The following is a 24,348-nucleotide window of genomic DNA, read 5'->3' as shown; positions in this document are numbered from 1 at the left end:
TCACATGTGCCTATTATGTCAGTGTTAACATTAGGAATTTATATCAATGTCATGATTTATATTCAAGGTCTTATTCAATGGTGCTTTTCTACACAATTTTGCTGTTTCCCACATTTAACACACCTCCCTAATCTCATTTGAAGCAAGGGATTCTTTGGCCTTTTTCTTCTTCTCAGAAGAGATCTCCTCCATCATCTCTTGCTGTTGGGCGATAACCCACAACCTCAGAGAGACAGAATCAGTGTCAGTGGTGATCCTGTGATGTTCAGCGTCATGTCCCACTTGTGCTGCAAGATGTCACTTGATCATCAAGTTAAAATTTATTAGAATGTTTGCTTGTCTTGTGGAACACTCACAGAACAAGTTACTTGCAATCCAAGGTTTAACTGTACTGTGATTACCGCTGCTATGAGTACACATAAGTCTCTTCACAACTCTTTCAGAGTTTCTTGGAGACAGATTCTTGCTGCTGCCCAGGTTGTACTCAAGGAATCTTTCAGCCGCTGCCTTTCAAGTCACTAGAACTGAAATTGTATACTACCACTTTATACTGTCTTCTGGCTTCCCTTTCAATTCTTCTCAGTATACCCAGAAGTGAAGTGGCTGGACCACACTATTAATTGTGTTTATCTTTTTGAGAAACTGTCCTACTTTTCCATTGGCTTTATCACTTCATATTTCCAAACAGTATACAAGGATTTCAATTCCTCCACATTCTCACTAAATTTTTTTTCTGTGGGATTTTTTCGTTGTTTTGTTTCTGAGAGTAAACCCTACTTCCACTGTTACATAGCTAGTTGTTTTCTAAGTTTTTCATAGTTATGATCCTTAAGTGATTTTATGACATACTGAGTCTAATATTTTCTACAGGCATCGTACTAAAATTGTAACAGTCAATGATGATTTGCTATACAATATTCCCTTTGATTATTTTAAAGAATGGGTACTTAAAAGCTTTGAATTTTCCATAACGTATCAGTTAGCTAGAAATGGCTCACCACAGAATGGTCTCATAAACATGCTAACAGCTCAGTGACAAGACTTTTTTTTTTTTATTTTTACTCATGGCAAATGTTGAAATGTTATTTCAGAGAATTATGGAACTTGAAACACCTTGTTTCAATTGTCCTTTATTGCAAGATCATAGACCTAATTACAAATTTAACCTATAACTTGGTAATCGTTAGTCAGGTAATAAGTTTCAATAAAAATGAAGTGTTTATTCAAAAGTGATCACAGAACAACTCAAAATGCAGAGTAAGGATGACTGGCCAATAGATTTAGTTCTCACTAAATGGAACCCCAAGCTTTTCTTTTTTAGGAAGAGTGTACTGCAATTTCAGTAGACAGAAATATGGGAAGTTTCTGTGACACAGACTAGTTTTCACTTACTCAACTGTTTCTGGCTGTCTCTAGTGGGACAGACAATTTACATAATGGGTTGTGCCTGAGCCTTCTTTGCAAGCAGCTTTAGATCTGCAATGCACTTGGCAATCGTCTCCTTTTCCTGTGATAAGGAAAGAAATCTGGTTAGACGTTTCTGTAACACTGAAGAATATACATATATATCATAATTCTAAAGGATAAGGCCTACCGGACCAGAACCTCAAGAGGATACCGGCTTAACATAGCTTAATATGTAAGATTACTAGATAACTCTGGAAGAAAAATTATTTAACAGAGGGAGATGCAATTTACTATAAAAGCAAATGCAAGGAGTTAAAATTCACTGGCCCATAGCTTTTCTGGATGAAATTGGGCAGATACTTCTATAACCATTTGTTCTTACTCTTGGCTTGTATAGCTAACAAATCCTAGAAAACGATTAACTGAACAAAGATTAGTAATAGAGAAATATTGGTATTTTCTAAGTTACTTAAATAAGTATATATTACTTTTATGTAAAGAGTTTATTTTATTCAATAAATACAAGCTATCTAGTTTTGATAAACTCTGTTTTTTTTCTAATTCTGAATAGGTTATAGAGAAAATGCTAAGAAATGCCCAAATAGGCTACATATCTGGGACAGAAGAAATTAAATCATAAATAAATGAAGAACAGAAGTTTAGAAAGTAGTTTAAGCAAATAATAGGAAACATTTTTGTTCAAGACAGATGAATTAAAGAAACTGGAGAGAGGACACAGAATGGCGCTCATGGGGCTAGGAAATGGGAAACTTATTTTATGTTTTATATAGGAATATGTGGATCAGTACTACCCAAACAATGGAGCATGAACATGGGCCAATGACTTTTCCACTGTTTTGACATATGAGATGAGAAATTCTTTGTTAAATGAACTCTGAAGAGAAGGAAAAGCTCTCAGGGCATCCATGTAGTGTCTAAGATTACAAACATCAAAAATAAATAAACTAACCAGAATGGGTACTTAAAAAGCTTTAAATTTTCCATAACCTACCAGTTAGCTAGAAATAGCTCACCATAGAACTACTGCTATTTCTAAGCTAAAGATTCTTAGAAGTTATTTCTTTACAAAGAAGTTATTTCTTCTTTACAAAGCATTAGATGCTTGTCAAGACATACCAGTACAACTGCAGAAGCTACAAACATTGCGTACCTGTTGTGCAGAGATGCTCTGCACCACTTGCTTCTCCACCCAGTTTATCATGTGCTCTTGTTCCTTTCGATGCATCAGATTCTGCACAGAGATATGGTAGTCCAGGCGACCCTTTACTTCCTTATATACTCTATGTAGCCGTTCCCGGTAACTAACCTCCAAGGCCATAGCAATATTATTCTGGGACAAAAATAAGAAATGATGAATACTGCCTGCATGTTTTAAGCAATAGTTTCTGTGCTGAGGCTTTTCTTACAATGCCCTACTTCTCTCTTGTATTTTACGTGAAATTCTTTTATTTAGTAAGTAACGTAAGAAACTGTAACAGTATATAAAACTTACAAGTACAGGTATTAAGAAATATGACTCCTCTTGTACCATTATAGGCTACCATTTTCCTGGATTTCTTATTTTCTTTGCCACTGATATGTAATAAACCTAACAGGTACATTCATACATACATCACCTTTATTAGTTATGATAAGCAAGCCCACCTCAATTTTAAGTTACTGAATTTTACCCTATCGGTGTCCTATTCTATAATTCATTTATCCAAGTTCTTGTAACAGATTAGGTTACTTGCAATTTTTTCTACTACAAACAATGTTCTATATATTGTATATGTTTCTGAGTTTGTGTGCAAATATTTGCTCAAATAATAACATTGTTGTGCTATCAATTTAATTAAATCTTATGACTACATTAAAGGACAGACATTATTGTATTCATGTTACAGAGAAGAAACAGAAGAAGTTAAAGAACTTGCTCAAGTTTACAGAGCTAATAATAAACTGTGAAGATCTTAATACTGGAAGCGGGGCTACAAAGCCTATGCTCTTAAGAATCTCAATTTGTCTGACTGAAAAGTCATCTCACACCAATGCACACAAAACTGAAGACTACCCCAACAAAGTATTCCAAGTGATCCTTCGAAACCTAAGTGAGAGTATTTCTCTGCTTACAGATACCTCTAAGACAGTGATGGTGAACTTTTTTTTTTTTTTTTTTGGTTTTTTGAGACAGGGTTTCCCTAAGCAGTTCAGGTTGGCCTCAAACGCAGTGATCCTCCTGCCTCAGCCTCCAAGTGCTGGGATTATAGCCCACCCCACCCAGCCCAAAAGACATTTTTTTCTAAACTAAAACCTCAGTATTCAGGATGAATTGCAGTGTTGGCACTTATGATAAATATAAGTGGGTTTGGGGTTGCAGCTTGGCACTTGGCCTCTAAAATAATTTGCTGTCACTACTCTAAGACTATTCTTTATTGAGACTGATCTTGCTATGCAGTTTGGCTGGTCTTCAGCTCACTATGCAGTGTAGGATGGCCTTGAACTAATGGTGATCCTCCTACCTCAGCCTTGCCAGTGACGGGATTACAGGCATGTACCACCATGCCCAGCAAGATTTTACATTTTTCTAGCCACTGGCTATCTTCTTCACTTCCTTTTATTCTTTCACACATCTTGGCCTCTTGACTTTTCCTTAATTATAGCAACTAAACATATTTTTGCCTGTCTGGAATATTATGTCCCCAGAAATCCCGTTTCCATCATCACTTCTTTCAGGGCTCTACTCAAATTAACACATGATACACTTTTTTTTTGGTACTAAGAATCGAACTTGGGACCTCATGCTTGCCAGGCAGGCACTTGTGCCACTGAGCTATATCCCCAGCCCCCGATACGTCTTTCTTGACTGCGCTGTGAAACAGTAATTCCCTCATCCTGCAGTCTCTTGCTTAAACACTACTTTACTGTCTTTCCTAGCACTTACTACCTAACAATCAACATTCCTCATCTTGACTACTCACTTTCTGTTCTTCGGCCAGTGACTGGCTAGATAGTAAACTCCATGAACGCAGAAATTTTGTTTCACTGCTATGTATTTTTAGCACCCTCCTTTGACCACAGCATTCACAGAGGAAGAACTCAACAAATACCTACTAAATATTTCATGAATAAAACGTAAGTAACTGTAAAGTAAAGCCACAATTTACACTGGCTGTGCTAGGGTGTATGTTTGTGTAGTACGCAGGCAGCATTGTTCAACTGTAACCTGAATATGGATAGAAAACTTTCAACGTTTTCTGAAAATTTTAAATGTTCACATGCTTAAGATTCTTTATAAATCCTGTTTAAAAGAATGAAGATTTTCAGACAGCTCCTAGCACTTTCTGAATTCATACATTTTGGAACAGGTCTAAAAGCCTACACTAATTCTAATGCATGGGGCTCTGAGACCACACAGAGAATAATGGCCTGGATCCTTAATATTTCAGATAGTACTTATTGTTAGCATCATATTTTTCATTTCAAAGGAAATTGTATGGTATAAAATTTGAGAGTGAAAGTATCTTTTAAATGTTCAGCACAAAATACAACTCAAATAATGACAAAATACTTGAACTTATTATTAAATGTTTTAGAAGCTATGCTTTGAACATAAGAAGCTCTACTTCTATTTGAATTTGCTTTGTGAATGTAAGATACCAGATTTTGTAAATAAAATGTGCTAAGGAAGATTTTCTTACAGCAAGTATGTATGAAATACAGAATACAGCTGGGTGTGGTGGTGCACGTTTATAATCCCATCACTTGGGAGGCTGAGGCTGACTATATAAGGCAGTTCAATGTCGGCCTGAACTACATAGTAAGACCTTGAAAAAACAAAATAAGAAATACAAAGCTGGGCGTGGTAGCTCATGCTGCTGGGAGGCTAAAGCAGGAGGATCACAAGTGCAAGGCTAGCTTCAGCTACACAGTAAGTTCAAGGTCTGCCTGAACTGTACAATGAGACTGTCTCCAAAACACAAACAAAAAATGAAATATGGAGTATACATTTCACCTTTGGCTTTTCTTAATGCATGCTATTTTTAACTCAGCTATAACTTAGTGATTTACTTTTACATGGATTCAAAATGTGTTTTTTCTTTAAACTTCTAATATTTCTAATTTCAGAATATGCTTTTTCCACTTGACAGTTTTTACATGTCTAAACAACTTTAATTGTCAACCCCTACCCAAATCTTTTCTGAATAAAATACAACCAATCTAATTTAACACTTCCTCATAAAAATTCTGATATTTCTTTTTTTTCTCTATTTTTCTTTTTAGTCCTGCACAGACTAGGCAAGTGCTCTACCATTTAGCTACATTCAGCCCCTGATATTTTCTTTTGAAAAACACAAAATGAGTAACTTCATTCTCCTTAGAACCTACCGAAACCTACCCTCTGGACATCAAAAAAGTAGTGGCGTTTCTGAACAAGTGCCTGCTGAAACTTCTCCAAGTCAATTGCATCCTGGATTTGTTTTATGGAAGCTTGCTTTGCCTCTTCTAGTTGGGCAATTTTTTCCTGTAAATATATTAACAATAAAAGTCAGTGAAAACACCAAGAGTAGCAAAAAATAGACTCATTTATGCTTCCTCAAAGATATATTCCTTATTTGTGAAGCACTCACAAATAAATACATACCTACTGAAAGAACTGTATGAATCCTTACAAAAAATTGTCCACAGAGCTATATAAACTTCTTGAATAAAACTATGGAAAACCTGGAGAGTCTAGCAGACTTATGAAGAGTTATCTCAAATCAGTAATTAAAATTGATACTTATAGTTGTAATCTTTATAATTAGATTTCTGTATGTGCTTTCTCTTAACATTCACATCAAAACTATCACTAGATGGCTTTGCTATTTCTGCTAGTCTAAAATGGGAAGTAAAATTTATGATTCTTACCTCATTGAGTTTATCAATAAATTGTCCAAAAGAGGCACCATATTTTTTAATAGCATAGATAAGTAGCCCTACTACAGATATAGTAGAGAAGGTCTCTGGGCCAATCACATATATTTCTTTGGACAGAAAATACAAGATAAGCCCCGTTCCAAGCATGTACGGTCCTAAAAGAAGAAAAATTTATGTTATGAATGGATATGCTATGTCTAAAAGATGGAATATATAAAGATACTTTTATAACTATTTTAAGACAAAGTTAAATAATGATTTGAAATAACCAGATTCAAAGACAAAATATCAAACTGAAAGCAATATGGTAGAGTTGAAAGAACTAAGATGCAAATTCAAGAAAACTGTATCCTAACTCTACAACTTATAAGAAATAGTAATCAAAGTAATCTCTGAAATTAGTTTTCTCAAATGAGAACAGTGTCTTCTTCAGAGCTAATGAAACTGAGAAATAATGTATTTACATAATGGCTCAGCAAACAAAACTATTATACCAAGATGCCAGGTAACTATCTGAAGTTACCCGTCTGGCAAAATATACTACTTATTAACTGGAAACACTGGATAGGACTAAATTTCTCCACTTCTTACCTGTGTTTGCTGAATAGCAACCTGACACAGCAAACAAGCAGGAAACAACTACAAAGTAGTACATATGTAAAAGGAAGGATTAAATATCAGAATACTCAATTTCTACAGCCCTTTATTATAATGCTTCAAATATACTTATTTTTTTCTTTAAACAGGCCATGAGTCCTAAAGATATACAACATGATTTAAGATTTAGGACACAAACATTTCTTTAGGATTCTTCTACGTATCTCATAAGACAGAAGGTTAGAACACAGCAGGCCTTTAGAGCAGCATTTTACAGTGCTTCTGAGTAACACTAGTACCAAAGAATGTTAGGATATATTAAAAAAACAACAAAAAAAAAACAAAAAGGGAGGATATATTATGAAGTAAAAGAACAATAGTCTCAAATATATTTTACGTAGATTCTCTACACAAAGTCTCAATAGTTCTTTCCTTTTTTTCTTCTTTTTCTTTTCGAGACAAGGTCTTGCTATGTCCTTCGGGCTGGCCTCGAATTCACACTGATCCTCCTACCTCAGCCTCTTGAGTACTGGGATTACCAGTGTGTACCACTCCCAGCTACAACAGTTCTTTGTAGAATTGCCTTTAGTATATACATTTTAAACATGAATCTGCCAAGAAAGCCTTATGGTATGTAGCATTTTTTATCATCTGGAGATGTAAGGACACCGTCTTGCAAGTTAAGTTAAGGAAATACCTAACTTTAAGGAAATACCACTCTAGTATTTAAAAAAAATCTCTGATTTTCAGTATTCTAGGGTCATAGCAAGGAAGGCAGTACAGGGTATAGCAAGGAAGGTAGTACAGGGCTGGGGATGTAGTTCAGTGGTGCAGCTTTTCCCGAGCAAGCACAAAGCTCTGGGCTCAATTCCCAGTAATGAAAAACAAAAACAAAAACAGGCAGTGTATGTAACAAAAGACTCCTAAACTTTATCAGGCACAACAAGAAAAGCATTGTATAGTAGATAGTATGCTAATTTAGAAAGGTAGCCTAGGTGCAAGTCCAGTTCAGTAACTAGCAAGATAACCCCACAAGGGCAGGCACTCAGTCCATCACATAATGCCTGAAACAGTGCCTGGCACTAAACAGGCATTCAAAAATTTTATTTAGAGTATCAACAGATGTAAACAATGCTATCAAATTAAGTTAAAGTTCCCCCAAATTCACCCATAAACAAGAACCACCAAGTCACCTGTTATACTGAATCATTTCCACAATTTGTTTTATAAAATAGCTGACTTGATTTTAGTGAAACCATCCAAATGTACTATTCTATTAAATAGAACAGGTAACACTCACCTGTTACACCAGTTTTAGGATAAAGGAACTGGAAGAATTCCTCAGGAATCAGCCCAAGACGAACTTTTCCGCCATATTCAGGAAGAGGTGGCACAGGAGCAAATCTTGGCTGCCCTGTGTGAAAGATCCTTGTTGCCTGCAATACCCTACAGGTAACAATGGCACAAATTTAAGACCTACTTTTCAAATAAAAAACGGTGTATGAACAAATAGCAAAAACAATGAATGGGAATGAGGATTCAGGCAGTTTCCCATGTCATAATGAAATAAAAATGGACTACAAGTGCAAAGTTAAATGTGACAAGGACAATGACTTAATCACTCTCAAAGCCATATATAATCTTCTATCTACTCTCTTCGAGTTTTATAGATTACCTATCTGGCATTTTCTCTACAGTATTAAAATATATGGATCTTTCAGAAGATTCTCTGGGTTAAAATCCTAGACCTGCCACTTAAACTTTTGTAATCTCGGATTTCTCTATGTAAAATGGGAATACACCATATCACTTTGTAGGGTTGCTGTAAGGATTGATTTAATACATGTAAAGTGCTTTCAGAATGGTGCTTGGCATATGATAAAATTCTATGTAAGATAGTATCACATGCCTGCTAGGTTGTATGTTTCTTTATGCTGATAATTTTGGCATTTTCATTATTCAGACTCAAGTCCAAACTGAACTGTCCTCCAAGTTTCTGGAACCAGGGAAATGTGGCTCACAATGGGCTGGAAGTGACTGCTCTGGGATGGGCTCTTTCTACGGAGAAGGGTCTGCAAGAGACTGTCCCAACAAAGAAATGAGGACGTGAGCAACCTGTGAGTTTCATACTATGATGTCTGGCTGGAGTTAGGCCCAGAGGCCCCTACAAGTCCTGCTGGTTAGCCTGTTACCTGGAAGGTTCCTCTGGGATAGTGTGATACTCAACAACACCAACACTCTGTTGTGGGTTCAAATCACCTAGCATGGAAGTTTTCACTGGGCTCTTCGTTGTAGTGAGCAATGTGTTGATCATCGGGATGATCAAGCTGAACCCTGCTCTGGAGACCACGCCATGTTCTGTTTCATTGTCTCCCTGGCTCTGGTTGAGATTGCAGTCGGGCTGCTGGTTATACCTCTGGCCCTTGTCTTAAGCCTGAACATCCCAATATACTTCTACAACTGCCTTTTTATGTGCTGTGTGCTACTGATCTTCACCTCTATCATGTCCTCTAGCCACTGCTGTGAGCTACAACCCCAACTTTTCATTTATTTTTTGAATATTATTTATGCTTTTTAGTATATCAGCTATCTGAAGCTTTGGAATCGGAAAGCCATGCTTAAGACTTCCTCACTTAAATAAAAGTTCTCAGCATCAGCACTACTGACATTCTGGATTGGACAATTCTTTATTATAGAAGGTTGTTCTATGCATAATGTTTAGCACTATCCCTGTGGCCTTTATACACTAGACACCCTGCTCCTCTGTGGTGACAGCCAAAAATGTCTCGACACTGCCAAATGTCACCTGGGGGACTAAACTGCCCAAGTTGAAAACCACTGATTTCAATCACAGCATTAGAGAACTTGCTTTAAACTGATACAAATCCTCTCACCATCTAGCTTGAAACCTTTACTGTTGCTTTCTTAAACTCATCCAACAATCCAAAACTTGATCACTCTGCTTCCTATCAAATACCCCTTAATCAAAAAAAAAAAAAAAAGAAAAAAAAATACCCCTTAAATCTAGCCTCTTCATATTACTGCTTATGTTTCTAAAAATGCAAATCTGACTTGCTAACTGTTTAATAAGCTGTACTCTGCCTACAGAAAACAAATGACTTAATATAACATACTCGGCTCAGAACCCATCACATTTTTGTAACCTCTTCCTTTATTCTACCTCCACCCATATGGAACTGCTTATATCTCTCAAAAACAAAACAACTGCTTTATGCTGCTCCTTCTGTCTAATATGCCCTTCAGTTAATGACTGCCAGGTCCAATCAATCTTCAGAACATTTCAGGCATATCTTCTATAAAGGTGTCCCCAACTTTGGGCTAACATGAATTCATTTAATGAACAAAACACTTGATTTTTTAACCTATGCTAGGCACTGGGAACACAGCAATGAATACAGTCCCAGTGTTCAACATCCTCATGGTGGTTGTGAGAGGGGTATGTCCATACAAAATTTCACATGCTGTAAGTGCTGTGAATAACGGAGCAAGGGAACAGGAAAGCCTTTTGGTAGATTAGATAACATCTGAGCCAATGACTTGGAGCAAGTGTAAAGATCCTAAGGCAAAAACGAGCTTGGCAGTTTGCAGAGGTGGTACAGCAAGGCCAGTAGAACTGAAAAATGAACTAAAAAGAGAACAGAAGGAAATGGTCAAGAGATAGGATGGTTCAATTTATGTTGTCTGGGTTATGCTAAGTTTGGGTTTTTTTCAAGAGGGATAGGGGCTCTGAAGGTTTTAGGCAGAGACTGACATAATCACCCTGTCTACTGTGAAAATGGGCTCTGCTGTGACAAGACTAGCTAGGCCACTGAAACAGCTTAGATAAAAGTTGATGGTCATTTCACTACAGTAGTGGTGGTAGGGGAAGTGATCAGAATCAAAACGATCTGGAGGAGGAGCCTTGCTGATGTACTGGAGACAAGAGTGTAAAGAAAATCAAGCATGTTCCTTATATCTTCTATATATTGTTAGATCTTTTATTACTCTTAACTCAATTTTTAAAGTCTGTATGGAGTCTTCTCAAGTTGGAAGTAGCCAATTATAGTCTCACATTACTGCACACACAAGACAAGCATATATAAATTATAGCCATTTTTCAAGGTATAGAGTAATTATTAATTTTTAGGACTAAACTTGGAATTACAAGAAGAAATCTCAAAGAAAAATGACGTTTTATAAAACAATTTTATCAGCTGCTAACATGTACTAAGTCAGTGGTGGTGAACCTATGGCACGCATGTTTTTTTTGTTTGTTTGTTTAAAGACAAAAGATATTAATGCATCGTTTTTCCTAAACTGAAACCTCAATATATTCAGGTTTAATTGCAGTGTTGGCACTCTGCAGTAAGTAAGTGGGTTTTGGGCTGCAGTTTGGACACTTATCTCTAAAAGCTTCATCACCACTGTACTAAGTACAGACTACGTACCAAGTACTGTTTTTTTCCGCCCTCTAATTCAGCAATTGTTTCTTAATCCTGATAACGCATAACACACTATAGTAGGAGATAGTTTATTTATTTAGCTTATGAGTAAAGTAGCTAGCTAGTGGAAGGGCCCGAGAGAGTGGGGTGACCAGCCATACTCATAAAAATTAAGAAAAATGAACTAGGGCTTTGGGCAAAGAATGAATTTCCGTAGGCAGCATGGAATGCAACCTACTCAAGATCCTCAAGGCAGGTACAACCACTCCCTACTAAGATCCTGAATTTCGAGAAAGTTATGCAAATTATTCCATTTCTTCGGACATCCCAGTTTATTGTAAACACTGAGTGAAAGAACTGGACTACAACTGAACTAGAGAGCCTGAGTCCCAATTGATCATTTTTAAATCCAGAGTCATCTGGATAGAGTACAGGCAGCTCCTATACCCTTCTTGCCTATACGTAATTCTAAATTGCAAGGTCATCCGGCAACCCACTCAGGACCCCTCCTGTCTCTCAGAAGCTATTTCTATTCCCCAATAAATCTTTCCTACTCTTAACCACCTCTGCCCTTTGGAATTCATTCTTCCATTTCAGGAGCATGAACTCGGGACATCTAGCAAGTTGGAAGTTGTATTTTTTCCTGTATCACTATCATCTCTACTTTGGAGATGAGGAAAATAAGGTTATACAGCTAGCAAGGAGTCAGGTGTATCTTGTGCTACCTTTGGAGACCTCATTCTAAATCACTACTTTATAGCTGATTCTACGCCTAGATTGAGTTTGAGCTCCATGAAGGCAGGCACTCAGTCTTACTCATATTTTCTGTGGTGACAGTGGTAAGAAAAATATTTACAGAACCAATAAATGATCTGACTTCTATGACCCGGCGGTAAAAAGTAGGAATCCATGAGATACTTCAACAACACGCTTCACTGTTTTATTTAACAAAACCTTTAGTTTTTAACTTAGCAATTGGTTGTGGCAGCTACTTGTAGCTGAAGGTCACAAGGGGGGCGGGGCTTAGGAGACGTCAAAGCCAGTTTCTAGTTTAGTAGTGCATTTCACTTATCCCCTTACCTCTGTCATTAGGTGATATGAGCACGCTCCTGGCAGTTACAGGAGCAAGTGTTTGAGGCTTTTAGATTCCCCAAATTATGAAGAGAGGTAACCTCCGGCCTGAAGCTAGGAGTAGTAAATCAAGAAATGAAACGAGGTGAAAAACCAAAGACAGCATTGCACTCTTCACACTTACCCTGGTCCTAGCAGCGCTGCGTTCTTCAGACAGGGTGCTGCAGATGTACAACGCGCAGGTCAGCAAAGTCAAGGTACAATTTAGTCTGTCCCTTCCAATGCCACGCACCACTCTTTCCCGGTGCCCCCAGAGCCCGCTCTGTTTTCACGCAAGCTGATCACCCCCCATTCAGGCCCATACGTCGGTGGGCCTTTTGCACCCGCTTCCACTCCCTGTATCACCTAGATTCGCTTCTTTCCAATCACCTTCATAGCCCAGACCTGAGTCTACACCACTCACCCGCTGTGGCGGCGGCAGAAAGTACCACCCGGGAGAGCATGGTCAGCAAAGGTCCAGGAAACGGCCTCGGCGTCCCTGTGACCCCGACCAGAGACTGGTCAAGAGCAAGAGCAAGATGGCCGCGACCAAATCTCGCGAGAAGAGAACTGCGTACTATCATTCCTTTCAGTTCTAGTCAGAAGGTTTTTTTTTTTTTTCCTCTCGCGAGAAGAGGCACAGAGCCCCGAAAACTTGTTGAAGGTGGCCTCCAGGCTGGGAGCAGGTTGGAAGTGGTGCAGAACTTCTCGCGAGAAATAGAGCTACCGTTGCCTCCAAAGAGAGGCGGGGGCTCCGAGGTGCGACGGTGTTGCCGCTGGGGCTTAATCTGGCGGCCATCCAGTTTGAGATTAGGAGGGATTTGGAACCGTGGAGATGCGGAAGGAAACCCCACCTCCCCTAGTGCCCCCGGCGGCCCGCGAATGGAACCTTCCTCCTAATGCGCCCGCCTGTATGGAACGGCAGCTGGAGGCTGCGCGATACCGGTCTGGTGAGCCGAGATCCCGGGCCGGGGAGCTCCCTCCCTCTCTCCCGGGGCGCCCCTTCCCGGGAGTGACCCTCTAGCCCGCCGCGACCCACGTGCCAGTCGACTCTTGTCTCGCGTCGCCGAGCTGCCCGAACCCTGCCCCACATCCCTGAGCGCAGATCCAGACCTGGCCCGCGTGCTGTTCTGTGCGATCACCATAGAGACGAGCCCCTCCACCTCTCTCGCGCTGACACCTTGTACCCTCTCTTAGATGGGGCGCTTCTGCTCGGCGCCTCCAGCCTCAGTGGTCGCTGCTGGGCCGGCTCCCTCTGGCTTTTCAAGGACCCATGTGCTGCTCCCAATGAAGGCTTCTGCTCCGCTGGAGTCCAGACGGAGGCCGGAGTGGCCGACCTCACTTGGATGGGGGACAGAGGTATCCTAGTGGCTTCTGATTCGGGTGAGTCACTTTCCCCTTCCCTTCCCGGCGTAGAACGGAGTCTCGGTACAGGTCGGACTGGGCTCAGTCTTTACTGTCCCATAATCAGTGCCTGGAGGAGTTGAGAGTGTTGTCAAGTAGTTGCGCAATTTTTTATTAGTGTCTGAATAGCTGGAAGGGTCACTGGGTTGTGTGTGCTGAGGTGATTGTGGAGACTTCATCCTTGTCCCCTCATTTCCCAGTGTTCTCTCATGGAAGCAGAATAATGGATTTTGTAGGTTATTTTATCTTTCCCTGCCTTCCTAAAGGAGTTTTTTTCCGCATAATTGTCTAGGCTGTTATTAGGAATACAGTAAGGCTGCGTAAAACCAAATGGCCTGGAAGTTAGTTAAACTCCCTAATGTTATGGGTTTTTCCTTTTAGAGGAATGACTTACTTTGTTAGTTTAGTGACAACGGTTGCATGAGTTTTAGAAGAAGTACTGTTTTGGTGTAATCTAAGCTCATGTTTCCCTTATTCCCTCACCTCACCCCACTTCATCCCCAACAGGTGCTGTTGAGTTGTGGGAGTTGGATGAGAATGAGACACTTATTGTCAGCAAGTTCTGCAAGTATGAGCATGATGACATTGTGTCTACGGTTGGTGTCCTGAGCTCTGGCACACAAGCTGTCAGTGGTAGCAAAGACTTCTGGTAGGACCCTGTTCTCATCATTTCTGTCTCTAGATTTCCTTTGATTGCCTTACTATCCTGTTAATTTAAGTGACATTTTAGGTTTATTGTAAGAATCTAGTGACTAATTACATAGCATGTCTTTTGGATTGCCTTAGAGATTTGACAGTTCCTTGTAAAACAGAACATAGCAGGAGTCCAGGAGGCAAAGACATGGGACATGCTGGTTAAAGGAAGTTCTTGTATGAACACATTTTTGTTGATAATGCAGACCAAGAGTAAGTGTCTGTTTCCTGTTTCTTTTTACTTCTTAGCATCAAGATTTGGGACCTTGCTCAGCAGATGGTACTGAACTCATACCGAGGTTAGTATTCATTTCTTTTCAGTCTTGGCCTTAGCTGTCTTGTTTTTATTCCCTTTGGGGTCTTTACATTTTGGATGTTAGGAGCAGCAGTTCCATGTTCTGCCTGGAGGTTTTGTTTGTTTGTTTTTCTAGGAAACATAGTCAGATTCCAATATATACCCCTTCTCCTTGTCTCAGTTTCTCTATTTCTATTGATGGTCTCATACCTTCTTGGCTATATAGGACTTACATGTTCCATCTTCTTCCACTCCTGCTTCCCCACTATACATTGGTCACCAGCTTGTCTGGTTTCTCTGTTTCTATTGATGGTCTCATACCTTCTTGGCTATATAGGACTCAGTTTCTCTATTTCTATTGATGGTCTCATATCTTTTTGGCTATATAGGACTCAGTTTCTCTGTTTCTATTGATGGTCTCATACCTTCTTGGCTATATAGGACTTACATGTTCCACCTTCTTCCACTCCTGCTTCCCCACTATACATTGGTCATCAGCTTCTTTTTAGTCATCTGTTTGCTCAGTCATGTTCCTGTCCATTTCTAAGGCCTTCTTTCCTACACTGAATTCCAAATCCTTTAAGGATGGAGGAGCTATGTGTTCTTCATCTTTTATATACTGTCATATATGTGCTTGTCTCAGAGTTTGCTTATTTCAACTGAGCAATAAATTTTCTCCTTGACTTACTGTGCTTCAGGCTTTCCATTTATTTGGGCTAGGAAAGAACTATGGAAAATGGTTCAGTCTTCATGGCAGGACAGGAACACATTCAGATTACCTTGGAAGGTGGTTAGAGATGGTTTTTACAGCTTGTACTTAACGTGTAGCAATGATCTTCAAAATTTTTTACATGTAGACCTCCTAAAAGAATTTGAAAGCTATATGCCCACCATACATTTTTAAATTGCTATCTGAAGTATTTTAAATTTAAGTAGTTGCAAAGGTAATTTCTGGCATATACTTTATTGTACACTTAATACATTACGTTTGTCAAAATTTTGGATTAGCAAAGTTAGTGCATTTATTCAAAATATCTACCAAATAGCAAAAACCAGTTTGCATTGTTAAGCCATTGGCCAAGTTAAATTTTACTTTCTGTCAGAAAAAAGTCTGAATTCACTTGTAAATTCAGATCAATTTGTTAGATGTGTTCTTACAACAACCTTCTACCAATTTCTAATTCTCATTATTAGAAATAGATAAATCACAAAGCTAGGCTTTTACTTTTGATACAACTCAAACAAAGGCAATCCCCTTACTGAATTTTACCTGGATACTGTTTGCTTTGACCTTTGGCCTTTAGGGAAGAGCCTTTAGTTTAGACCCTTAGATTTTTATATACCTGAGCACTGTGCCATGGGAAGATTTGGGGGATGGGTGATTATGAAAACAGAGGCAGCTCAATCTTAGGAAAGAAAATGTTAGAAAAATCTACTTAAAACTCTCAATGCCAAGAACTCTTCCAGGAGTTTTTGTATACTACTTGTAGATACGTATAGTCCAGTATGAAAACGGTTCTTCTATTTTTTTTTTTTTTTGTACCGGGAATTGAACTCACAACCTCATGCTTGCTAGGCAGGGGCTATGCCGCTGAGCTACATCCCCGGCCCTGTTCTTCTAGAATATTATGTAATTCCTGCATCTAGTATATCTTAACTGCAAATTCTTTCACTGTTACCAAACCTCTAATTTCTCCTTCATTGTCTTTATTAATTCCTTATACCTCTGTCAACCTTTCCTCTTAGATTTTCTTAATTTATAGCCTCTCATAAAATCGGTTAAGTTGCATCAAGAAACCAGGCGTGTTTCTCACAGCCTTCCTCTTGCCCTTTGGTTTTATATCTAGGTTTGCCTTGTAATGTTCTCAGCCTCCCTCCTGTTACGTGTCTTTCTCCTTCACAGCGCATGCGGGGCAGGTGACCTGTATTGCTACCTCTCCTCACAAGGACTCCATGTTTCTTTCATGTAGCGAGGTAAGATACAGCTTCTTTCCCAGTCCCAGTTGGAACCTACGGGCCAAAATTTGTGGTTTGGGGACCTGCTCTCAGCAGCTTCTTTGCATTGTAGAGCCTTTTTCTGTTCTTCCTTCTAGGACAGTAGAATTTTACTCTGGGATACCCGATGTCCCAAGCCAGCATCGCAGATGGGTGAGTCTGAGAGCCAGTGGTGGGAGGGTAGTACTGGAAGAGGGTTTCTTTGGCCAGAGTCGAAGCAGAGCTGCCAGATGCCCAGTCCCTGACATAAGGACACTGTATAATGAGTACCAAAAGGAAGGGCTGGTTCACTTTATTTTGTAAAGCAGGGAAAGAGGGTTAGAATTACGGTTTCATGCATTGTGCTTGAAACTTGCCTGTAACTTGTACCTGGGTAGAGGGCTGAAGACTGATGGATAAATGTATTTATAAAGTTCAAGGGTGAGGACATGACTGCTTTCACAGAGTTTGAGGAACTGAATAAAGGTGCTCCCTGGGTTTAGACTGACATCATTTGACAAACTACTCAGAGTTTTGTTTCAAACCTCCCTTCTGTCCTTTGTAGGCTGCAATGCGTCTGGCTACCTTCCTACCTCCTTGGCTTGGCATCCTCAGCAAAGCGAAGTCTTTGTGTTTGGTAAGGCAGCGTGTCAGGGCGCATACTGACTCGGGGAAGGGAGAGGATGAGAGGGGAAGAACAAACTCCATGGTGCACATGTCCTTGCTGTCAGTCTTGTCAGCACAATTGAGTCCCGGATGAATTATGCTAGTTTTAGTTTAGCTTTGGAGAACTTGATTATTTTTTCTCATTGTATGTGATTCTTGGTTGTTTCAGCTTTTCTATTCTGAGCATGGCTAGAAATCAAGGAACCACATCCGGGTGGTGTGTTACATGGAGAACTCTGGTCTGCTGTGGGTGGATGTGGTGCAGTGGTGGTAAAGAGGCTGTGCACATGGTGACAGTTTGTTGTTGAAACCGCCACTACTTCATCCATTAATTTCCATAGCGACTCAGTGATGTATTGATGTATTGTTCCTACTTTGCAAAAGAGGAAACTGATGCTCAGTAATTAACTTGTCCGAGCTATAGAAACTAGGATTCAAATCCTAATACCAGAGCCCTTGAGCTTAACCACTGTCACCTTCCCTTTCTTTTTTCTGTAGGTGATGAAAATGGGGCTGTGTCCCTTGTGGATACCAAGAGTGCAAGCTGTGTCCTCAGCTCAGCAGTTCACACCCAGTGTGTCACCAGACTAGTGTTCTCCCCACACAGGTAGTGTTATTTGTCAACAGGATCCTTTAGATATGAGTGGGCAGGTGAGGGGCATGCATATGTTGGCAAAGCATTAGCTGATCAAGTTCGTTCCTTAAGGCAGGCAGGCAGTACTCTAGTTGAGATTTCTGACTTTACAGTCAGTCTGAAGATGGCTGATATGTTGTCTCATTCCTGCTCAGCACCCAGAATGATTTATGTTGCGGGCTTTAGGGGTGTGTAGTTGGCAGAGCCCGTGTCTCTGAGTTACTGCTGAGACAGTAGAGAGAGCTCACATGAGGTAATTAGTTGCTAGGGAGCTCTGCTCTATTTCATATTTCCTTGGAACTTATAATGGTAACCAGACCTTCGAGCAAAGTGGGGATCAGGATGCTGTCTCCGCTGGATCTCTTTACAGTGGGGTTGGGGTGGGCCCAGTCAGTTTTTTGTCTTGGAATCTGTGGACTTCACTCTTCACATACATCTCTGTCCTGTCCTAGTATTCCCTTCCTGGCCTCCCTCAGTGAAGACTGCTCCCTGGCTGTGCTGGACTCGAGCCTTTCTGAGGTGTAAGTATGAAATGGAATCCTGTGATCAGCAATCAGGGAGAGAGCAGTGATGAACACGTTCTTTTCTTCTCTTCAGAAGAGGGAGAATTCTCTGTCTGTATCTGAGGGGACTGAGGATTAGAAGCAGGTACACTCCTCCCTCTACTCAGGGCTGATTGACAACCAGCTGTGTCCCTGGTAGAAGAGGCCTGTGGAGGGGTGGGTGGAACTTCTGATTCTAGTGTTGAGGCCTCTCCCATAGGAAGGAAGCCTACCCTTTTCACTTAGAGAACCAGGTGTATGAAATGCAACCTGCTATAAGGTAAAAGGCACGGGCTGGAAGATTGGAGTTCTACTTCCCTCTGTGCCATAATTTGCTGCCTAACTCTGGCCCACATTGCTACCTTGTTCTGGCCACTGTTTCTTCCTCTAAGCAAATGGAGGACGGGGTTGGATGACTGCACTACTCCTCTGGTGATGGGGGCATACAGATGATGAAATGTGTACACATCAAAATAATGTGCTGTGGATGTGTTGGGTCTCTTGCTTCTTACATCTGCTTTTTCTTCTTGTCTCTACCATGTCCAAACATTTTCTTTTTTCTTTCTTCTGTTCTAGGTTTAGGAGCAGAGCCCATAGAGACTTTGTGAGAGATGCTACTTGGTCCCCACTCAATCACTCCCTCCTTACCACGGTGGGCTGGGACCATCAAGTCATCCACCATATTGTGCCCATAGAACCTCTCCCAGACCTCAGACCTGAGAGTACTGCTGAGTAGACTGTATTTAAGAAAAAGGCAAACCCCCATGCTATTTGTCCTTGGCCTCAGTTTGTGAGACAGCTATAGTGTATTGATACACTAAATCTGTAAAATTAATAGGAATTGTAGTTCAGCCTGAGGGGAGCTGGATTTTGGGATACTATGGTATCCCAGCAAGAGGAAACTTTCTAGAAAATGGAAATATATATATATTCCTCCAATCAGTGCATTTGTAGATCCATAGCTTTTTTGGGGGGGCTTAAAATCATCCTCAGTTTTCCCAAGCACCACTCCCTCCCCACCAAAAAAGTTGACAGAAAGTTTTATGCTTTTCAAGTTTGTAGGGAATTGGCTGAATGTTTGGAAGCAGCTCTTACCTGTTCATAGAGATAGGGGCAACTTATTTTACAGGGCTTAATTCCCTATTATGGGAAATAATTCCATGCATAAGAATCCAACCCAGCTACTCTGAAGAAGAGGCAAGGCACACTCACCAAAGTTTGCACAACTCCTTGCCGTTAAACTGAATCAGAAATCTATTTTCTGGCTGCAGTTTGGCTGGTGCTTACATGATGCCTGCTCCTCTGCCCCCATGACATTATGTATAAGAGATGAGTGTTTTTCCACAGAGGGAAGTTAGGGATGGTGGAGAGCTTAAAGGCACTTCAGCAAAGTTAGAAAACTGACAGGGACTGTTACAGAGAAATCTTTGTCACTTTTCCCACCCAAAACCAGCCTGGAGTCTGACCTGCTTCTGGACCTCTTTCTTTGGATATAGGAAGTCTCAATGTTGTATTGTGAACTCCTCTAAGATTCTGAAATCCCACATCAGGGAAAAGAATGCAATATTGTTTGGCAAAATAAAGAGTTTATGTGTTTGTCTTTTTTGAAGTCTGTTATGTGCAGATAAATATAGTGTATTTCACTTATGTGAGTCAGGGTATCAGTCTTTTATTTTGGTTTTCTGAGACTAGGTGTCGCTGTGTAGTTCAGGCTGGTCCTGAACTCACAGCAGTCCTGCCTCAGCCTCCCTAGTACTGGGGTTACAATTGTGTGCCACCACTCCCAGGGAGGGTGTCGGTCTTACAGCCTACTGTGTTTTCTGCTTCTGCAGTTGTCAGAGTAGCTAGTTGGAATTTAGAGTGAATATTTCTTTTCTTGACTGGTTGGAATGGCCATTGATAGAAGTTATGAATAACTTAGTGATTGTATTGAAAGTAAATACAATCAGTTATGTACCTTTGAAATTTGCAAATTTAGGTAAAATTACATGAAATTTGTGCATCTTAAAGGAAGAGCTGCTTCCAAGGAAGATGGACAAGATATTTCTTAAGTAAAGTTTGCATGCATCCTGCTAATCAGAACTCCCTATTCTCTTGCTTACCCTTGAGTAAAACATGAGAAGCCATGATTTCTTGGCATTAAGGTGAATAAAGTCTTCTATAACTGTTGACTTCCTAGGAAGAAGTCAGATGGGTAGGTGGAGTCGCTTAAGTTCTGCTCAGAGGTAAAAGCTTAAATTTTTTCACTTAGAGTAAGGAGGTGTGTGACAGGGCAGGTATTTATTTAGATCGCTTTTTCCTCTTGGGTTTAAGAAGAGTAGAGAAAAACCAGAAAGAAAAGTTGCCAAGGTAATGTGTGTCTGTGTTAAGATGGTTACAGTGATACCAAAGAAAGAAAGCATAGTTGTTGAAAAACATGTTATCTTTTATTATAAAACAAAAAAGTTGGCTTTACATGGATTTATGCATGATTCACATGACTGCCACAAGACGTGTAAACCTAGTCAAAGTCATAGGAACAAGTAGAACAGTTTTGGATGCACCTGTAATGGTGAGAAGATAGTTTTTTTTTAAAGGTGACCTCAGAATAATGCAGTGCCATGTGGGTTGATTCACTGGGTCCTTGACTGCAGTTTTAGGACAGTGAGTATGGACTTACTGGTGACAGTGATGGAGAGCATTTTGTTTTAAAAAACACATCTTGCATTTAATCACACTCATTCAAATGTCTATAAACACTAGTAAATCCATTTCCTAACTTAATTATTCTTACTCTGAAGTCCATTAGCCTGATCCACTGTATTCTAATACTGATCTCTTTTCCACGAAGGTCTTTAGTAGTCCTTGGACCCACAAGGAACACTGAAGAAATTTTACACATATAGAGGTAAAATCAGACACCGGGCTGATTCAGTGTCTCTTCCTGCCCCAGAGAACAGTTGGGATATGGGTCATTAATAAATTGCTATCTAGGCATTATTGACTCACAGTCAGAGCAGCAAAAACAAACGGCCATGTTTCCCAAGGACAAAAGATGGGCTAGGGTTGTATTTTACTTGAGAAATTAGATTCAACTTCAGGTGCCTCTAAAAGATAACTTGCCGCTAGACCTGAGTAATAAAGGGCTCTGATTTTTAAAAGATACCGTTGTTGCCTTTGGACAGCATCAGAAGAGACACAATGTTTTTGTGCATTCTGAAAAGCTTTAGGGCATCTAAGGAGAACCGATCCAGAAGAGGCTGAGAGAATTCACACCCAGTCACCGTTTGTAGGGAACATCTTATTGTCAGTCTGCATGTGGGTCACACTGAACAAATCAGAATCATTTTTCTAGGAAGTTGATTTTTTTTTGGAAAGTGAGCAAACGTCTCAGTTTTAAGCTGTATAAAATTTCTCTCAAGAACTTAGACTACAGCCTATGTAGTGCAGTTTTGGAAAAGCAAATAAGATAAGTAGATCACTGTTGGGCTCAAAACACATTTCCTTGTTGAATTCTCTATCAACAAAGGGGCAGTTAAGGAGTTTTGCATCTTTACAATCACAGGCATAGTACAGAGGATCTAAGGGAAGCATGAACATCTGAAAAAGAAGGGTCAGTTCTTAAGTTGTAGAGGCACACTGCACAACCCAAGGTCCCATAATCTCACACATTTAGTGTGGAAACCTTCCTTGCAAACAATGCTCTGTAGCTTCAGTGTAAAGAACAGATTATCAAAATTCAAATAAGAGTTTAGCCTCTAAACAACATTGTTAGACATTCTGATGGAAGCCAAGCCAGTGTCATTGGTTTTGAGTTCCTTTAGCAAATATAAATATGTCTCACTTGTCCCTGTAATGGAGTTCAAGATTGCAGTCAAGTATTTCACACTGGGAGGTACTGAGTTATAAGAATTAGGAATTTGAGTTTCAATTTGGTCTCAGCTACATAGTTAAGGTTGCTTTAGTAAATGGATTTTACATGTACAAGTTAATTAGTTTCAGGTTCTGCAATCTTTCCAGCTTGTCTGTCACAAAAGCCCTCTGATGCTGGCTGGCCTTAAAAGTGTTTCTAAGGCTGGCTGTGCTCATTGCCTTAGTTGCTTTTGCTTGGTTGCTGTTGGTTATGGGGCTATAAAGATAAGTCAGTCATGGATTCTTCACCAAGAGCACTCACTTTTTAATAAGTGAAGTTTGACTTTTAAATAGTAAAAGACTTTAGTAGTATGCTCTGAAGTCTATGGTAGAACATAAAGAACAAGAAAAAAATCTGTGAAAGCATGGTTTTATATGATATATTTTTTCTAGTACACATTAAAATAAACATTAAAACATTTATAAAACTAGGCCAGGAAAGGAAGGAGGGGAGAGGGCAGACAGGGCAGGGGGAATAAAAATGATCAAGATGTATATGTATCAATTCCCCCAAAATAAATAATTATGTATCAGACATATACTAATAATTTTAAAAATTTACTGGAGAAAAGAATACAAAATAAAAATCCTTCATGCACAAAAAAAATCATTTTTTGTACAAAACATTGGGAGATCACCTTTACTTTAAAGATGAGATAATTTATTAGAAAATGCCCTTTAAAATTTACCATTATCTGTGGTGAACACTTATATTGTTCAACCACCGACTGATTTTATTCAATGATACTTTTCCAATTTACCTACACGAACATGATGAAAGATTTGGATAAAGGCTTTGTTGAAACCAAAGCATTTCACGTCTACGATCTTGACTTCATCTAGATGAGTCTTGTTAAATTGGAAAGGGGTCACCTTGCTTTAGGGATTTCCATCAGTTACCCAAGTAAAAAGCATTTGTAAATGACTGCCCCATTTCGTGAGAACAGCCTAAGCCCTAAGGACGTATATTTCCTACGTATGCAGGTGTGTAAAAATAAGTACTTTTTTTGACAGCAAGAACTCAAAGGAAAAAGATTGTGAGCAAATAAAGTGACACGGCACACTGATTTTCAACATAACCTTCCCCAGCACTTTACTATTTATCATCTGCTAGGCATAGAGAGTCACACAGCCAACTCTTTGGCATGGTCATTCTGAACCAAGAAGAGGTCATTTTGGGGCTTCCATTGTTGTACCTTGGCATTCTCAGCATCATTAGTCACTTTTTGAGATGAAGAGGTCAGGTCTGAAATCTAGCCATGAGCACCACAGCAGATAAGAACCCAAAGGACTGACACAGGTACAAATGTGAGGTTCAGATTGAACTATGCCGAAGAGGGAGGACAGTATGAAAGATATGCAGAGTGGGTCTCTGAAGCAGATGCTTTTATGATCTATCCATTTTCTTTCTCTGTCACAGGAGGTCTCAGAGCACATCCCCATCCTTATCTGTGTTGGACAATCCTTTTAACAGCCTCCATTCATCGAGCCCTGACTATATGTGAAGTACTGAACTAAAAATTTTTCATACTATACTTTTTTAGTCGTATAAAACCCTATAAAGTAAGTCTGAACCATTTTATGTCTGGAAACTGAAGCTCACAGAGGCTAGAGGGACTGTGCAAGATTATAAAACTTCTGCATGATGACACTGAGGTTTAAACACTGCGTTTAAACTGGGTGTGTGGCACTCTTCTGTAATCCCAGCATTTAGGAGGCTGAGATAGGAGGATCACTGCTAGTTCGAGGCCAGCCTGGTCCACACAGTGAATT

At 39.8% G+C, this 24,348-nt stretch overlaps 2 protein-coding genes across 3 annotated transcripts; one reads left to right on the top strand and one right to left on the bottom strand.

Moving 5' to 3' along the window:
* Positions 1–1,112: 1,112 nt before the first annotated feature.
* On the bottom strand, positions 1,113–13,034 carry Atp5f1 (ATP synthase, H+ transporting, mitochondrial Fo complex, subunit B1). The gene is made up of 7 exons (XM_005388950.2): positions 12,901–13,034; positions 12,622–12,658; positions 8,225–8,370; positions 6,319–6,482; positions 5,807–5,932; positions 2,579–2,758; positions 1,113–1,507 (listed from the first exon to the last, which is right to left on the bottom strand). The coding sequence occupies exons 1-7, from the start codon at positions 12,938–12,940 to the stop codon at positions 1,430–1,432; spliced, it is 771 nt and encodes a 256-aa protein (XP_005389007.2). The 5' UTR covers positions 12,941–13,034; the 3' UTR covers positions 1,113–1,429.
* Positions 13,035–13,096: 62 nt separating this feature from the next.
* On the top strand, positions 13,097–24,334 carry Wdr77 (WD repeat domain 77). 2 transcript variants are annotated; one of them, XM_013516496.1, is made up of 10 exons: positions 13,097–13,426; positions 13,674–13,859; positions 14,388–14,529; positions 14,823–14,872; positions 16,772–16,842; positions 16,962–17,016; positions 17,408–17,479; positions 18,007–18,115; positions 18,595–18,663; positions 23,996–24,334. In XM_013516496.1, the coding sequence occupies exons 1-10, from the start codon at positions 13,312–13,314 to the stop codon at positions 24,078–24,080; spliced, it is 954 nt and encodes a 317-aa protein (XP_013371950.1). In that variant the 5' UTR covers positions 13,097–13,311; the 3' UTR covers positions 24,081–24,334. The 2 variants fall into 2 exon arrangements, with proteins under 2 accessions (XP_013371950.1, XP_005389006.1); XM_005388949.2 differs by lacking the exon at positions 23,996–24,334 and adding an exon at positions 19,261–20,293 and having other exon boundaries at positions 13,098–13,426.
* The last annotated feature ends 14 nt before the right edge of the window (positions 24,335–24,348 follow it).

Source organism: Chinchilla lanigera, unplaced genomic scaffold (assembly GCF_000276665.1).
Source record: "Chinchilla lanigera isolate Chin_1 unplaced genomic scaffold, ChiLan1.0 scaffold00034, whole genome shotgun sequence".
NCBI lineage: Eukaryota > Metazoa > Chordata > Mammalia > Rodentia > Chinchillidae > Chinchilla > Chinchilla lanigera.
This window is presented reverse-complemented; position numbering and strand designations above follow the sequence as displayed.

Coding starts and splice junctions, on each gene's coding strand:
- Atp5f1 (XM_005388950.2), bottom strand. CDS start 12,940: ATGCTCTCCCGGGTGGTACTTTCTGCCGCCGCCACAGCGG. Junction 6,483..8,224: donor TCCTAAAACTGGTGTAACAG/GTGAGTGTTACC, acceptor TTCTTCTTTTAG/GACCGTACATGCTTGGAACG. Junction 5,933..6,318: donor TTATTGATAAACTCAATGAG/GTAAGAATCATA, acceptor ATATATTTACAG/GAAAAAATTGCCCAACTAGA.
- Wdr77 (XM_005388949.2), top strand. CDS start 13,312: ATGCGGAAGGAAACCCCACCTCCCCTAGTGCCCCCGGCGGCCCGCGAA. Junction 14,530..14,822: donor AGTGGTAGCAAAGACTTCTG/GTAGGACCCTGT, acceptor TTTACTTCTTAG/CATCAAGATTTGGGACCTTG. Junction 17,017..17,407: donor CAAGCCAGCATCGCAGATGG/GTGAGTCTGAGA, acceptor TGTCCTTTGTAG/GCTGCAATGCGTCTGGCTAC.